At 40.1% G+C, this 18,453-nt stretch overlaps 1 protein-coding gene across 1 annotated transcript in view; it reads right to left on the reverse strand.

Annotated features, from left to right (window-relative positions):
• Window positions 1-17,463, reverse strand: part of abcc6a (ATP-binding cassette, sub-family C (CFTR/MRP), member 6a) — a 31,970-nt gene extending 14,507 nt beyond the window's left edge. Inside the window, exons 1-7 of the mRNA XM_032562638.1 lie at window positions 17,034-17,463; window positions 12,390-12,566; window positions 11,555-11,680; window positions 6,982-7,119; window positions 2,363-2,485; window positions 1,218-1,279; window positions 943-1,074 (exon numbers count right to left, since the gene is read on the reverse strand). Coding sequence (XP_032418529.1) covers window positions 943-1,074; window positions 1,218-1,279; window positions 2,363-2,485; window positions 6,982-7,119; window positions 11,555-11,680; window positions 12,390-12,566; window positions 17,034-17,075 — 800 coding nt within the window. The 5' untranslated portion in view covers window positions 17,076-17,463. The remainder of the gene's footprint in view (window positions 1-942; window positions 1,075-1,217; window positions 1,280-2,362; window positions 2,486-6,981; window positions 7,120-11,554; window positions 11,681-12,389; window positions 12,567-17,033) is intronic.
• Between the last annotated feature and the right edge of the window lie 990 nt (window positions 17,464-18,453).

Below are 18,453 nucleotides of genomic sequence, written 5' to 3' on the forward strand. Positions count from 1 at the left end.
TGGACCTATGACAATAGTTTGAGCTTTAATGCCAAAAAACTCCCACAAGACTTATAGCATGTGTTCCTCTGTTGCTTGGCAAGTTTTTTCTTTGCAAAGAAGCAACAAACCAAAGTCATAAACTTTAAAGGTATAAAGCGTATTCATAAACTCTGACAAAGTAAGGACCAGATCAGACATGTTTCAGTCTGTCGGGTCTGACAGAGGATTTGTATTTCACAACAGATGTTTCTCAAAGACACAACACAATTCACAGACCTGGATTTTCTTTCACTTTTCTGACATTACAATAATAAACTCTAATACATTTTATTATAATTTTATACGCCAAGTGTGAGGACGAGTATAACATCCTTTTCGTGTAGAGTTTTGGGAAACATTCATGCTTTTTACATGCTTTCCAGTGCAGGCAGGATACTGACTACTCACTACACTAGACTTGAGCAACTAAAAAAATATATCCTCACAGCATGATACCATCACCACCAAACAGTTGCAATGTGCAACCAGTAAATTTTTTTTATGGTTTTCCTTTGATAATTGTGTTTTTTTTGTGTGTCTCTAGTTCCTCCAGAATGACCACGGGCCTCCTGGCTTCTTCACCTAAATGCAGTCTGTTAATGTGGACAAAAACATCTTGTGACACTTTCCAGACCTTTTGCTTCTAATAAAATCTTTCAAATCATTAATTATTTCCCTGTGTAGGCTGTCCCATGAAAATCCTAATGAGATACGGAGAAATGTGTAATTAAAAACAGTACAAAATGTAAAACGCGACTACTTTTAACCGGTTCTATATTTAATGTTGCAAACGGAAGTAAATCTTATATTTCAAAAGATTTCTTGTCATCTGAGATACGTGCCTATATCGGTGAAAATTGAAATTAAAAGCCAATGCTCTCACATCATGATCATCACTATTGGTCAATTTCTAGTTCTCACTTTTGGAGCTTGGCGCATTCATCTGTCCAGTCCTGCTGAAGCTCGGAGATGATCTTGTGCGACGTGTCTTCCTTTCTCAGGGTCCACAGATCTTCTGCTTCCAGTGGGGTGCGATACCCTTTGACGACGAGCCTGAGAGAGGTCACAAGGCAGACGCTTCACACACCGAGGTCCATCATCAAAACACACATTATTGTAAACAAGTAAAAACTGCTGCCAGTAAGTGAGTCATTATGCGTGGAAAAAAATGAGAGGTTTTTAAAAAACCGTCTTACCCAGTGAACCACCAGAAGAGAATCTTTGACAGGAAAGAGGCATCTTCCACGGGACAAGGGTTCTGCAACAGATTAAAGACCAGACTTGATAGTTGGTTTTGCAGAAAATGCTCACCACTAAGAGGTTTTTTTGGAAACACACGCAGCTGGCTGATGGTTGAATGCTGTGCTTGTGAGGGGTGTGTTTGGGAACGCTAACGTCTGTAAACAAGCCGGTAAACTCAGGTGGTCCGCTCTGTGGAGTGGAGGCCATGAACTCCCAGAGAGCAGAATAAATAGGGGGAAATATGATGTTTTGAGGTCTAACGCAGACAGAGCGGAATTATGTCATTGCAAACTTTCCAACACACGGACACGCACGCACATACACACTTCATGAAGAAACATTGTGTTTTTCCTGACACAGACTTCATGGCATCTCCTCCTCCCTCCCGCCCCCTTTTCCGGGTGTTTTTGCTCTTCATTATGACACTTTTACTTTTTTATCTCCGGACTTCCTGTCTTCATGTGAGTAACTCTAACCAGAGCACAGGAAAGAGAGGAGGTGGAGGAGAAAAAACTAGGAGGACACACCACTGGGTGTGTCCACCACGCCAAACTTTGGCTCTTGCACCCCACAGTTCCTCACCACCAGGCTGGAATGGGTTAGGGACTTTTCTAGCTCTTCTGACACTCTGTCACCAGGGAAATATAACATCACATGGCACTTTGATTGATAAGGAGCTCATTTTCATTCATCTGTCAGCTGCCGGGAGTCGAAAACTTTAGTCTATCATGGTTTGATGGCACAGTGAGAGCTGTGTTAGGCAATGGCTTTCCTGTTGTGTGGCCACAAAGTCCACACAGCTAGTCACGTTGTTATTTCACAAAGCGTATGAGTTATTATAAAGGTATGCAGGAGCTCCATGTCAAACACACGCATACACTCATTCACACTCCTCTTGTAGGAAGTTGTTAAGTGTAAGAGGAATGAGGGGGGAGGCGGACCACATCACTTCCTGCAAAAGGCAAAACTGTCTTGACAACAAAAGTAAAAAAAAGAAAAAGAAAACCCACAAAATAGCCACTTTGGTGTTTTTGCTTCCTGGGTATTGTGTCATCATAGATGTAATAACCGGAAGTGGGATACACTCATTTCAGCCTACCTTTTCCAAGACGGGTTTTCCTTGTGGAGGCCGATCCGCAAAACAGCACAGGAAGAGCTGGGCCAGTTGGATCGAGAAGTAGGAGAAGAAGGCGAGGTACCGTACAATATCAGAAGCAATGCCCTGAAAAATAAAATACAGATTAAAGGAGCTGAAGATTTTTTAAATTCTGGGAATGACAAGTTTAGTCACTCCTCTTAAATTTAGCTGAGTAATCTAGTGCCACTCAGGGAAAAAGACTTACAGAAATGAAAATTGTGACAATGTAGACTTGACTTTATTGTTTGATACAATAAAGTCTACATGTAAGGTGTCTACAAGGTTCACTGGCCACTTTAATTACTTGTTGGCACAAATAAGAAATCAGCCGCATGGCAGCAACTGAATCCAATTAAGCATCTGAACATGGTGAAGTTGACTTGGTGAAGTCCAAACAGAGGACTGGAATGAGGGAAAAGGGAGATTTAAGTGACTTCGAATGTGGCATGGTTATTGGTGCCAGATGGGCTGGGTTGGGTGTTTCACAAACTGCTGATTCACTGGGATTTTCAGGACTGCAAACCACCTTTTGGGTTTTCAGACAGGCTGAAAAAGAGAAAATATCCAGTGATCAGCAGTTGTGTGGGCCAAAGTGCCTTGTTGATGTCAGAGGTCAGTGGAGAATGGGTGGATTGGTTAGACACAACTTGAAGCCATCGGAAGAGCCCAAAGAGCCACCCGTTTCTTTGAGCTATAGTAAGGCTGGGTCGTCACCACTGTGAGAAAACAGCAACTGGCCAACTTCTTATTCAAAATCTGAAGTAGACTTTTCCAAAGCTGATTTGGAAACTGCTGCACTGAATGAAGGTTGACGTGTGACAATACTGCAACTGGGTAACTACTGACTGCAACTTCACAAGCAATTTATGTATTTTACAGCTTTTTGAGGAATCTGGACTGCAATTAATCAATTAGTTGCAATTAATCATCTTTTTTTCAAAGCTAAAAATACTTAGACTTATCAAATCTAAACTGGACTAACTTATTTCTGAAAAACAAGCCAAAAATGACAATTCTTAGCTTTCCCCCCCAAACAAATGTTGCTGGTGGTGGCTTGTTGTCACCTATTTTAATGCAACATTTTTGCCATCACAAACAAACACATAATAAAATACTGAAAACCTTCATTGATGTAGTTATCTGGCTAAATGACTGCCACAGGACTGAAACCAATAATTAGGTCAGGAACAAGTCCATGAGTTTTATAGTAGTGGCTCATGAATGTTTTAAACAAAGTTTTTAACTTCCTGCTCCAGCTAGCTGTGCTGCGGTGCTAACATTAACAACACAAAAAATATAATCTTTTCACCTGCATTTTATTTCTACTTAATATTTTCATATTATTACTTTTATTATTACTGCTTGGGTAAAGTTAAAGTGGACTTGAGCTGCCACATATATCAGCCACCACAATAGGGAGGAATGGTTGTTCAGCCACCGCCGTTGCTTTACTTCCTATGCTAATGACCGTAAACGTAAACAAAATGTATTTTTAGTACAATTAGATGGTGCTTGACTGTTTTTTCAACTTTCAGCTTTAAGAAAATTGAGAACATCCTGTAGAATATGGGGTAATTCATCGCACGTCCTATTTTGTGCCCCATTTTGCAAAACCACCAAATTCCTCATATGGCTTTGGCTTGCCTTCCACATCGTACAGCAGTGGAAGGTTTATATACCAAGATCACAGACTCAATAAAGATTAATTTGGACTTGTAAGCAACGTCAGGGTGAAAACCCAACAGTTTTATTGGTGTACTTTATATAAATGAAGCAAAAGCTGGAGCTGCCTCTCAGTCACGCAAAGGGCCCGTATCTGTAAATAGGGAAATTGTGGTTTTGCAAACCAGCACCCTCACTTCCAATCATGGGAGCAGCTTTAATATTAACCACTCAGAGGCTTTTGTCAAAAGCAGGATGTGTATGTTATTCTTGACGTACAGAATCTGTGGCTTCTGGCAGCAAGCATTGTTTACCACTGGGTAAATGCTGTTGCCACAGCCAGCCCGTTGAGCAGCAGTACCAGCATTTGTGCGTGTGTGTGTGACAAAGTGGCAGCCGTTGCAAACAGTAAAACTCTTTTTTCGCTGAGAAGCATGGTGCCATACCCAGAAAGCAGATATAAAGGGGGCAAATGGATCTGGCCACACAGTGACAAACAGCCGATTCGGTCAGGCAGCGAGTGGGAAAAATGTAGGTCAGGTGGCTAAGAATGGCCAAGGTCCACAAACATGAACCCTGTCAACTAGAGGCATCAATGTCATAACAAGAATTAGGGGCTTTAGTGGTAAATGTTTAAAATATGGTATTATGTGAGCTTAGATGTTGACAGGTAAGAAAACTGCCAATCTGTGCTTCAACTTTTTCTTCTTTGCATAAACAGTTAAGAATCCATTTGGAAATAGCAAGAAAGAGATCTATATATAAAGAAGTTAAAAAGTTTGGTGAAAATTTAGAGGTTAATATTATATTAAGCTGGTGTAGTTTGAGATCTGTGATAATGGTTCAAAGTCAAAGAAGAAAAGCTAAATCATACCTTGAACTATCATACTGTAATGCAATTGTAGTGAAAACATCCTGACTTTAATTTAAAAATTCACCCAAGTTTGCTTCAGCTATAATTTTTAATTTCATTTAACTTTTAATCAAAGTCTGATAGGCTTAAAGTAAAAAAATATATTTGTTAAACCAAGATTATAATTAACAGAAAACATAGATCAACACCGAGCTTAGTGATTTTGTTCTGATTCTACTGACTGAGGCTGTCCTCTGCTGGTAAGGTACTGACTATTTACCATCCACCCACAGAACCCCACTTTTACTTTATAGCAATGTTGGTATTAGCTATCTAGTCCTTTCTATCAGGGGTGTCAAACCCATTTCATTTTGGGACATAAATGTCCTTAAGGGGCTGGCTGTGCCAGAACGTATTGATAAAATACACTCTGGCATTAACAAAATGTTAAAATATTAATAGTAGTGCCTGCATTCAGTTTCCAAGATTAAATAATATTGAACCCAAATTACATTGATGTTTTTATGTTGATGTTATTTGGCAGAATACAGATAAAAATGGTTTCGATTTGATTGATTACCCTAACCCTATAATATTTAAGCACACAACTGTTGATATTTTTGCACACAACAGTTACAAAAATATCAACAACTGTGTTGTTGATATTTTTTTTACTGTGAGATAATATAATTGCGCTCCACACAAAAATGGAAATCCATGCATCTGCTTCCTTCCAGCTTACAAATTACATGAAACTTTTGTTGGTATATCACTTAAATCCCTAATTATAAATTTATATTAGTATCTGTAATTTGACAAAATGTAAAAAGACTGAAGGGAGTTAATACTTTTTCCAAGGCTCTTTTAGACTTCTGACATTCAAATGTGCATAATCTAGGTACCTGTCGCATTATATTTAATCACAGTCTTTAAGGGAAGGATGTTTCATTTAATGAGTTAGTGTTTTAAATTCAGACCTTAAGCAATTGTTGTTACTATAGCTGTAAAAGAGGCCTGTCAAACCTGGAACTTGGAGGCTAAGAATATAGGAGGTGTCGGTATATGTCCACTGTGTTCACGTCTGTGGTTGCACAAAATGAAAATGTCTGCATCTAAGCTGCAAATGGCTTTGTATTATGTGTGGATGCATACATTTTCATCTGGCTGTGTTTACAGCGGTGCAGCCCCATAAACACAGCGCTGACTTTTCTCTGGTCTGACCCTGGGCTGCCATGTCTCACCAGCGTTTATCCCAGGGCCATCATTACTTCCCCCCCTAGCAGTGTGGGAATGTCACGCTGAGGACGATAAAACAGAAATATAGATGCGTGCGTTTTTATAGAAATGCAAATGCTACTGCATCACGACTGTGTGTGTGTGTGTGTGTGTGTGCGTGTACGTGAGTGCGTGTGCGGGTGCACGCGCGCTCTAACCTCTCCATACAACAATGATTGCAATGTCTGACAGGAGACACAGGAAGAAAGGGAGTACTTAAACACTCACAGCTTTGACCAGAATTGGCAGTGTCATCCTCCAACACTTTGTGTTAACTTTAGCTTACCTTGGTTAAAACTCAGGCAAGAAATAGAAACTCTTTGCTGACACAGGGTATATCTCACACTGTGCTGCTGGAGTCTTGCGTCTAGACTTTTGTTAAGAATAGACCTGATTAGATATTCTAGCTCTTTGTTTTGACACCACTGGTTCATCGAGTTCAAACTGGACACACAAACAAATCCAAATTAGATCATTTCCAATTAAGGATGCTCTTTTTAGCTCTTCTGACATTTTATCGTATTTTTAATTATTGAAATCATATATTTTGGTGTCTTTATATAGCCCCAGCTTAGAGTTTAGGATTAAAAGTTACGTTGCTATAAATTGTACATATTTAATTGAAGTTTGTTTGAATTGACTGCTATTATAAATTTTATATGTGCGAAATAAGGTAGATTAGAACTAGAATATGACTCACTTGTAAAAATATTACACAGGGAAGCAAAGAGACTGAATCAATCGCCCATCCTTAGTTAGAAAGAACAAACAGCAGGGTCTTTCTACCTACCTCATCTATGGCCAGCTGGATCTTTGCTCTTAGAGGCACCAGAGAACAAACAACAGACAAGACCCAGAACAAGAAGAGGAAAACGGAGGAGCGACAGCCTCTTATTCTTTCCAACTGGATGATGCATAAGGCCAAGATCTGCAGGAAAATACAGAAAGGAAACAAGATCTGAATTATCCACAGAGAGAGTCTGGGAATGGAGGGATATAAAAAGACACTCTATAGCAGCAACTAGTTGCACAATATGTAATATTGGGTTTAGGTAGACTTATCTCTAAGCTGTACTCTGGTCAGGTACTTTTTGTAGTGGCTGCTAGCATTGGAAGGGGGAAAATATTTAGATTTATTTTGATATTTTGCATATGTATGATGGTGGCTTTCTTAAAAAAAAAGAAAATAGGTCTCTGGGAATTCCCTTTCTGCAGACTGAAACGAGATTTGGCTGACATTCATGTCTGGTAGGCCGACTGCCTCGCACACATTTTTCAGTGGAATCATAAACAATCCTAAAAACATTCTTCACCTCAATGTTTTCTTCTTCTTTTTTCCAAAATAAAACCAATTTAGTTCTTGGACACCACCGTGTGTGCACCATTGACTGAATCATGCATTTTCCTGGGAACGACTATAATCTGCCCCTCCCCACAGAGCGGTTAGTTGAGTGAGTCCTCATGTTGTTTCTCCAGAAATCACGGAGTGCGGGAAGAGTTTTGAAATGAGTGTTGTGTCGCTAACTTATGGACGAGCCGCCGCTCTGTCTTATACTCTTATTATAAACTAGTTCAGGAAACTTTCTGAGTCATTTTTGTCAGCTTCAACTATGGTATTTGGAAACATAAAAGATAACGGTGAAGGTTAGCATGGCAATATGAACAGCATAATTTTTTTTTGCTTTTTAGCACGTATTTTCTGCACGTGCTAGCCCTGTCAGCTGGATCTTTGGCAAATCTTTGGAGAACTTTGACCTGCTGTAGCTGGACCATTTGAGTCAGCTGTGTTAGAACAAAGATGTCTAAAGCTGCCGGCCCTGGAGGACTGCGACTGGACCAATGACTCATGTCTTTAGCGTGTTTAATATGCTTTATGCACGTGCAAGAAATGTGCATTATTAATTAATTCATAGGATCAACGTCAGAATTTCTGTTAACACTGATATCTGTTTATGTCCACATGAACCAGTAAATATCAGCAGGCATTCTCATTTGGCTTAGTGCTAAATCTGACTACATAGGAGCGGTTTGATTTCTCAACTACACCACCAGAAATGTAAAAATTCAATAAATCACATAAGTCTTCTGACATACTCATTTTACAGTTTAAAATATTCGGAATAAAATGCCTTGTCAGGCTTCCCCTGATACCTTAAAAAGGAGGAATTGGCTAGAGCTAGCGGCAGCTTGTTAGCTGATTTTGAATCATGTTAGATTACACGCGACTTGACTTATTACAGTTTGTGTAACTTAAGAGGACGTCAGATCTTACTGGATTCTCAAATATTATTATGCACTTTCACTTCTGGTTGAGCTGGAAACTTCCTTTTTTAAAGCCCTAAGACAACATGGCTCCCTACGGTTCCCTTGCATAACGTTGCACTGGGATCGGGGATGAAAGCCAAGCTCCTTTCTGCTTATAGCCTCCTGCTCCGACTCCCCTGCTGCTGCAGAGATCATCTCTGTTTGTTTGTACAACAACAAAGGGTGGAGCTAACTCGATTGCTAAGCTCTGAAACAAAACCCCGTCTTCTAATTAAACAGGAAGTGTGTTGTGCAATAGCGAGGAACAGAGGCTTTGCGTCACTGAGTTACTGATTTTAGCTGATGATGTGTCTATTTCTCATCTGTAGTAAGTTAACCATATACTTTAAACAAAAAGGGGCAACAAACAGAGTTGGTCTGTTTCATCTCCTGCAAGTAGGGAGCAAGATGCTATCTTAAGCACCGAGAAGAAAACTCTGTCTTTTAATAAAGACAAATTTAGCAAGTGAAGAGAACGATTGGTGAGAGACTTTCTTTTACAGGATATCGCGGCTGTCTGTCCTTTAGCCTCCTGCTGTGACTAATTATATCCATGAAATAGAAGATCTTTTTTGGGGCGCATCCCTAAATACAAGAGGCGTCTCAGTGTATTTTTGTCCAAACGCGTGCCGGTGTTTACTCAGTCGTCTGAAAAGACCACAGGTCAGTAAAACCGTCTGACCTTAAGAGAGGGAGACTGAGCAGGACCTGTATGAGTCTGCAGAGAGAGAGAAAGCTTTGTGAGCGAAGCTCTGCTGCTCTCCTTGGACTCTTGGCAGCCATTCAGCACGGTCTGTTGCTGTTCTGTAGATTTTGCATCCACTCCTGCCAAAGCATAAACAACATTTTAACTTGTCATGCCACCCATGTGAGGCTGCACCACTCCTCCCTCATTTTGCCTACACATACAGGTTAAGTGTAATTTTACAACTGCTGGAAATGAGTAAGATCCACCTTTTGAGAAACAACTGCAACTAAAACCTTTCTCTGATTGCATACTAGCCCTTATTTCCTATAAATATTGTTGTGTGTCCCAGCCAGCCCTCGTGCCACCCTGATGCTGGTCACAGAGGCCGTGGCGGTTTCATTCAGGATGTACAGACGTAGAAGGTAAACAACATCTGTTGAGAGTAAATACTTTTTTCACAGTCCCCTCCAAAAGCGTGCGTACCCCTTCGACTTTTTCCACATCTTGTTCCGTCGACGTAGTTTGATTTATTTTACTGATGTGTGTTAGTTAGTCCAGTCCAGGTTAGTGCAAAGACAATGTCTTTCTAAACCTGTGTATTTCTATTTGACCCTATTTACTCTGAAAGCCCCATATAAAATACAGTTCAGTTTATTCCCTTTAGAAATCACCTAATAGTAAACAGAGTACTAAATAATATAACACAGATTAATGGGATATTAAAACACAGAATGACTGAAAGAAATTATTAAGAAGTGAATATTTGAAGTCTGATTGAAACCTTTGTGATGGCAATTTACTTACTTTTTCATCTTTCTGTTTTTGTTTAGTTGTGTTGTCCTCTTTTTAGGTTTTGTTTTAATAAAAGTGTTAATTAAAGCCCTTTTTCTCCTGGTTTTTATTTCAAATAGGTAAAAAATGATAAACAATAATCATCGATATCGGTTGATTTGAAACGTTTATACCACGATACATTTTTCAGTCACATCGCCCAACCCGACTTGGAAAATTCTGATTATAATCTGATGGAGATTGATCTATTTTTCAGAAATGTTAGTCTGTGGCCAAAAACACTGTCAGCAATATTTTCAGAGAATTTAGTTCTATAATCAACTCTAAATACAAATGCAGACTGCACTTTTCATATGAAATATTTACCAAAAATAATTTAAAATCATGAATCATTTTTCTCCACTTTAAAATCATGCATTTCTTTGTTTTGGTCATTCCAAAAATTATTATTATTATTTTTTTTTTTAGGTCAAAACACTTTTGTAGATCTGAATACCTGACCTGTCTGAACTTTCTTCTGATACTGTAATGTATATAATGGATTTGGGGAGTATGGTCAGGAAAATGTTCATATTTGGAGAAAAACTATTGTTTTTCTTTCTGCTGAGGCGGTAAAATGAACCACATTACACCTTAAATACAGTTCAGGGCAGAACAATGGCGCTCAGCGCCTCCTGTCCAACTGCACACCTGTAAGCTATAAAAAGACTAAAGTCGTCTGTGTAATTAGGGTCAACACAGACTACAATTGTATATCTTAAACTTTATATTTGGTGGTTTTGTGTGTTTTTTTTTTTGTAAGACAAACCAAACAATTGGAGGAAGACCCAATGACAGGAAAGCAAGTTCATCTTCATTAAATACAATTATAACGTGAACTTTATCTTGACGCACCTTTATGATTTTACTGTTGAGCTGCAATTCAATTCCTTCTGTTTCAGACTGCAATCCTGCAACTAAAAGTGTTGATCCTGTTTGTTTTAGCTGCATTTTCTCTCATAATATCTAAAATATCTGGTTTCCCACTGTGTGTTTTTCCTTGTGACACATGGTTTGTTTCTGACAACACATTTAGAAAGGTTTTTCATGCACTGGAACTTTGCACATACGTACTTTACGCTGATTCCTTATCAATCTGTAACAGATGTCATGACATTTGTACTCTGCACTCTGATGATTGATTATCCAAAATGTGTAGCGTTTACAGGTCACTGCTATATTTACATAGTCTGTGACACTATAAGTCCATCCCTGGTTAGGCATGTTTGCACCCAAGTGGCTGTTGAGCACACCGTGTTTGCTCTGTGTGTATTCTTTCATGTCTTTGCGTCGTGATGTGAACCGGCAGGATGCAGAGTCAAATGTTCCCAAAAGTTTTCTGTTGCTCACAGAAACTCAGTAAGAGTGAGAAGTAAGAAATGTCAGGCACAGCTCTGTAGGTGGAGCTTTTTGTCTTTCAAAAGGCAAGCTCAGATGTGAGGTCTCTTTTCATGGCTCTATAAAAAAAATAATAGCAATTTGGTCCGAAAATGGACAATGGTGATAAATGTGTAGAAAAAAAAAAAGCAACACAACTTACCACTGTCATGCTACGTATGATGGGGCTGAGTAGGAAGACCATGTGGTGCTGGATGTCTTGGCTCCTCTCCAACAGAATGTAGAAGAACTCAACAAAACCGAATGAGGCCAGCAGGAAACCCAACACCTGAGGGAAAACAAAAAACAAAAAAACAAAACAGGTTAATTGCCACTAAGGGTGAATCTGTCAATGCATATTTGTCTTTTTCTTTCTTTCAGATGGACCTGTGTGAAAATGCAACCTGTCCATTAACCTCTGAAGGTAAGCAACAGCCCTTCCACTTTCACACAACTATCCAAGGATTACGCTGGTTTAGTAATGGTTCACGCAGGATCAGCACAGGGGTGAAATTCTTAGCACCGCTGCCCTGCAGCAAGATAGGTCTTAAGTTTGCATCTATGAGTTTTACATGTTCCACCAGGTCAACTAGCCTTCCAAAAACATGAAGGTCAGGTTAGTTGACCTGTCAGAATTGCCTTTGCTTAATGGGTGGTGGTGGGTCCAGTTTTTCTGTGTGTTGGTCTGTGAATGCCTATCTCACTCATTGACTGCTGGACATTAGGCACCAGTCTCTTTGCAGTCCTGGACAGATTAAGCAAGTGTAGAAAACGGGTGGATAGATGTCTCAATCACAGTTTTCACAGTGAAACAAACTTCTGGGTGTAAAGGTTTGCTTGTATGGTTGCCTGTCCTGTGTGACTCCTTGTTTGCCCTGTGAAGGACCGGCGACCTGGCTCTCAACCGTTGACCTCTGAAGATAAACAGCAGTCCCTCCAGGCCCCTGTGACCTGGAGAGGATTAAGTGGGATCAAAAGATGAGTGGCTGGAATCTCACCATCTTGGCAGTGCAGAGGCAGGACATCTGGATCCGTCCACGGTCATGGCAGTAGAGATGAACACAGTAGAAAGGAACCAACAACCACAGGTAGACGCAGGGGACCCACACCAGCACTGTGTTCTGGAAGCACTGAGTTAGGTCGGGGTTAGCTGTGTACCAGGTGCGGTTCCAGTCCTGAAACAATGAGGGGGGAAAAAAACAGAATTGCAAAGAGTTTGGTCAAGGGAAAAGACCCAGATTTTAGACAGCCATGTTAGCTATTACTTTTTAGAATTCACAAACTATCTGTGCAAATTAGCAACAGTGCAAATGTTCTAGACTTTAGAGCAGCTTGTGCATTGCAAGTAAGCCAAGCAGGAACCAAAGATATGTGCTGAATCCTGACGATCTTAGCTAGAAAAAAAAGCTATTCCTTTTTACAGGGATCTAAGTCAGTTTGGGGAGTGTTCTGACATTTCTGGCAGGTTGGCCAACAAAGTAGGAAAATCCGGTGTAAAACTGCCATAAAAACTACAAGCAAAGAGTGGCAGAACTTGGTTGTGATGTCTTTGTTTAAAACAATATGGTGGGATAAGTGGCTTGTTGTTCTCTTGCTTCCCTTGTTTATCACTTCACTTGCCTAATGAGGGGCAGGGTGTCTGGCTGTGCTAACGAGACTGCCCTGCGGAGTCACCACAGGAAGCGGTTTAAGGCTCCGAGCATGGCAGTGGAGTCTGGTCCCGCTGGTAGACTCCCAACTAGGATGAAGCGGAGTAGTCACAATTGGTGGCAGCTGTGTGGTTGTTATGTAACAACCCTCCTCCCACAGTGAACCAGCGCAGGTGAGTCAGGCTTTGCTCCTTCTAGCATGTTTGAGGATTTACCAACAATTGGTGCCGCTTCTTGTTTCTGAAACCACAAGATCTGAACGCAGAACCTGCCCAAAGGACAACACACACTGAGCACATTCACAAATCTTCAAATCTCAGCTCATTAAAGTTTCTGCACTGAGAAACCATTTTGCACGTACACATAGGTGAACCCTTGAAAGAACTGCCCAAATCTAAATGAGTGGGAGGCTACTTTCACAGACCCTTATGACTCCTGTGGTTAGTGGCAAGTAGATGTTCAAAGCCCTTTTATGAAAAAGTCCAACCTGCCACAACTTAATCCAGGCACTTTCTTCGGCATTTTGCTCAAACCTCGTCCCGTTTCTCACCCTTTGCCGAAGAGGTTTCTGTAAACTTGCTTATGCCAGGAGCTACTGCAAGGCGTCTATTTTTACTAGACAAACACAGTGATGTGAAAGTGGAGAGCAAAGACATCTTCTGTGCCACTGCAAAAGTGCTGAATTCATATTTTTACAAATTCACCATTTTGAAACCAGAAGACTGGTGAAATCCACAAGGATTTCCAGTATATGTGCCTTTAAAAACTGCATCAGGCAAGTGATGTGTCAAAAAAAAAGAAAGACTCGTTAATTTAATAAATGTCAATCTTTCTGTCAACTCTTAGGTCAGCATTGCCTTTCCTGTGATTTAAATTACAGGAGGTCAGGTTGAGTAAAGAGGGAGAAAATCAATATTTAGATATCTTACTGGACTAAAGTTTTTTTTTAATTGGCACACTCAAAGAATTTAGGCTTTCAGTTCAGACAATGTAGAAGGTCAAATCCATAATTTTTTAGTTCAGCTCCAATTCTTTATTCTTTAGTGTTTTGCATTTATAACCCATTGCTATTTTTGACACCTCAAAGAAAATGGATGACATTTCACTGTGATGTTCCGAAAATCAATTTGCGATGTGTACTTGTTCGTTTTTGGTATCATCTTAGCTATAGAGATCTGTTGAAAGCTTCCTAAAAAATATTTTTCAGAAAGATTTCAAATGACACTCAACACCTAAAATACGTGACACGTTGTTACATTTTTGATGAGAAAGGCAGCACTTTGACAAAAACTAGAAAGCAGCTTAAAGATACAGCCGGTGAGCTTTCTAGTCATTCGTAACATTTAGAAAGCTATGTAAAAATTTTTTGATACATAGAAAATGTTACGTTTTGATGAACAAGACCTGCACGTTTTCCAGAGAAGTGGATTTGTTTGCTTAGTCAGATTTGCTTGCGAAACCACGTCAGTTGTTGGCAAGACCAGACTTTAGTAGTGTCAGCAAAAATAGTCGGGTTGTTCATCTCAGGCGAAGCAAGAAATTAAATTGCATCTAACATCAACGCGAGACATCAGTTCGAGTAACATCATTACAGCTTTGATAAGAAAGACCAGTGTGATTTCCTGTGATTGAGCATGTGACCTGACCATGCTGGATGGTTGGACAGAAAGTACAAGTAGTGTTAGCATATTTAGTTGTGTTGTTTTTCTCACTCAAAGTTCCACATGAGTCTAAAAGGTCATTCTTAAGAGCTTTCTAGTTATATTAAAAATCCAGAAGACAAGGTGAGAGGGACGACAGCTCGCAGTAGCACTAGAACACATACTTTGTTGTAATATTTATTGTTTAAAAATCTATATGAGACTGATGGGTACTTCTGGAGAACTTTCAACATTTAGAAGGCAAGGTCGCACATTGATACACTGAAAAGTACCGTATTTTCTGGACTATAGAGCGCACCTTATGATAAGCCGCACAAAGTTTTTTTTTTAAACTGGAGAAGTACACATATAAGCCGCACCGGGCTACGAGCTGCATGGTTCAAAGCGTGGGGAAAAAAGTAGTGGCTTATTGTCCGAAAAATATGGTAAAAATCCTTCAATCTGCTGTTTAAGTTGTTGAGAGAGATTCAAACCCCCAGAAGTCTCTACACGTTGAAAATTGGCCTCATTTCGCCCACCCAGCTTCTCAATTCATAAATCTTGCACTATAAGCGGGAGAAGCTCAAAAGTATGATTAACGCTGATGAAAGGTTAAATGTTGCTGTTTGAAAGGTTACTACCATTGGTCTTTTTCCTGGAAAGAGGATTAATTGTGCTGTTTAGCAATCGAGCTAGTCTTAGCCAGCTAAGTATCTGCAAGGAGGTGTAACATTGGACAGAAAAGTGGCATCAATATTACTAGTTTCTACTTGACTGCCTTCCTTGTGAAACTATAATTTTGTAACATCCATCTATAACGCTGGCAACGTTGGCACCGTCACTTTAGCAAGCTCATCCAAATACAGACACACTGGCAAGACCGACGTGTGTTTGTTATAGATGAACATGGAGAAAATAAAAATCCACAAATCCTAGAGCACCAGCTTGGCTCAAAATTTTTCTTTTGAATTCCTTCCAATTACTTTAGCTTCTCATTAGGGGTTTAGCGGAAAATCTCGTTTTTAGCCGATAAATTAACAGCAAAGAACATTTTGCCCTCTGCCACCTTGCAGGTAAACTTACATCAACGGAGGCTACAATATCAATTTATAATAAAACACACTGTTTATGTTAGTATTTTTTTCCTAGAAATCATGTGATTGAATGACAGAGACTGACCTCTCACTCTCTTTGTTTTCAGATAAGTGATGTTATTTTTTCCACGTGTTGCATGCTTTGCAACAGACCAGACTAAATGGCATTTAACCTCTTTCCTGGCATGTTTACCTATTGCAGAAAACAGTTCTTCTAGCTCGGCTCACTTGTGAAGTGTGTGAGCAGAAACCTTGTGTGAAAGTATTTCAAAAGCATGTAAGAAGGTTGACTCAGTTCATGACTCAAAGTACCGTGCGTGGCAAACATAGCACAAAAAAAAAAGAAACGTGTTACAGCATCCAGCACACTGTCACAGATGTAACATCAACATGTTTTTGAAGTTTCATGCAAAAGTAGCGTGCACATGATGAAACACGGTTTACGCTTACTTTCTCCACAAAGCATGATGACCACTGTTTTGATGTTTTGCAGAAGCAGAGACAAAAGCATTAGCTGTAATGAGATCCAGAACAAAATAAAAGGGAGGGAGGGATATGTTGGGAATGAGTGCTTTCATTTCCAGCTGGCTCACAACTATTCTGCTATTTTTTTTAGCTAAGATTCAGAATGTGGAGGCTTGCTAATAAATGAGACTTAAAAAAATTTTTTTTTTAAATTTCCAACCAAGATAGCTTGGACTATTTGAGTTCTCATTACTCTGCATTTCAATGATTCAAATCTCAGTGCAGAGTGATGGGTAACACACCTCCAAGGCAGATTATGGATAATAGGTCTTGTTCCCACTCACACATGCAACGACCTGAGAATGCTTTGGTAATTTTTCATTTTACACAGATGAGCTTTGCAAGATCTTGTATTGAAATTTCTTCTATGCTGTACAAGATTTATCGTTATCAGCGTTGCTATGACAGCTATTGCCATTTTCTGAAGCTTTTCAGGTAAGCAGACAGCTAACAATAAAAAAAGAATGATACAGATGGAAGCAATCATTTAAATCTCGAAGATGATGCACGATTAGAAAAACAATCAAAGATTTTAATCCCAACAATTTCTCTTGTCATTCAATCTCAGAAACAAACCCCCGATATTTAAAAGCGATGCTACGTACATGTGACAGAAATTCAGAAAGAAGTGATTAACCGAGCTGCATATGGTTTGACTCTTAAGACGTTGAGGCAGGAAAAACACCCAGTGAAGAAATGTGACTCCAGGGTCAGGAAACACATCATAAACTCACCCACAGAGGGTCCAGGCCACTCAGTCTGCAAAAGGCATCCATCCACTCGCTGGTTCCTTCCACCACCGGCACTCTGCTCGTTTTGGTCGATCAGGCCTTCTCTCCACTCAGCAAACTTTGTACACACTCTCACACTCTCTCTCTCTTTCTCTCTTTGCACCACCACCAGTATGTCAATATATATATATAGATATATATATAGGTGTGTGTGTGTGTTTAATTCTGATCTCTTATTGCTCTCTTTTTCTAGTGGAAGCACTGTGAGTGTCGAGCCTCTGTGTTTCTTAGTGTGTGCTTCAGCTTTCCTTTAATAAAACATCTTCTGTCTGAATGAAACACTTTTCTCCCTGCCACCCTGACTGTAACTGCTGCTGCCCAGAGATCCGGTGTCTTTCTGACTCCCAGTCAGCCTGGCTGCTGCTTATGAGTGAGTCTCCTTGCCGGGTGGGTGGAAATATTTCTCTCTCTCTCTCGCTTACTCACTCACTCAATCGCTTACTCACACCCCTCTCTCCTCTCCCACATTTACTGGATTTTGATCAAAACACCACTTCCCTCAATGGGATGACAGTCCCACACCCAGACTCACTCCGCCCATTTTGACTCTGCCCCCTCACCTCCTTTCTTGGTCCTTCTCTCGCCCACTTTCCCCACATCCCAAACAGACCAGTTGTCTGGCCACAAAGTGTCTGGTTGAACACAGAAATACCCTTTAAACTGAGACGAGACGCACTCCAATAAACGCCGTGCTTATAGGATTTGTTCTTCATATAAATCCGAGATAATAGCAAGTAAAGAAATTTGACTTGTATTACATTTATGGCACATAGTTTAAGTATCTGAGGAAAACTGTAAGACACATTTTTCTCTGTCTCTTCAGTAAAAGATAAATAAAATTATGCCTTACAAAATGCACCTTAGACATTTCCGCAATTCGTCACATTACATTGAGAAACGTCAACATATTTTTAATGGGACGCTCTGCAATAGACCAACTCTAGGTAAAATATAATTATGAAGTGTGTTCAGTTCCCTTCTGCCCTGAAACACACATAGGAAGTTCGGTGGAATCGACTGTCTGCTGGAGTCAACTAATTAGTGAGAAGGGTCCAGCTGTGTGCAACTTAATCTGAGAATAAACTCAAATGTTTTGTGAGGGCCTTTCACCCAGCACTGCTCAGTTCATCCATCCATCCATTGTCTAAACCAGAGGTCCCCAGCCCTGGTCCTCAGGGTCCGCTGTCCTGCATGTTTTAGGCGTTTCCCTCCTGCCTAACATCTGGCTTAAATGAATGGGTGATTAACAGGCATCTGCAGCAATGGCAGGCATGCAAAGGATGTAGTGGAGTCATTTCAATCATCTGCACTGGAATGGGAATCGTCTAAGACAAGCAGGAGAGTGACTTCTGGGGACCACGGG

Source organism: Xiphophorus hellerii, chromosome 5, assembly GCF_003331165.1.
Source record: "Xiphophorus hellerii strain 12219 chromosome 5, Xiphophorus_hellerii-4.1, whole genome shotgun sequence".
Lineage (NCBI taxonomy): Eukaryota > Metazoa > Chordata > Actinopteri > Cyprinodontiformes > Poeciliidae > Xiphophorus > Xiphophorus hellerii.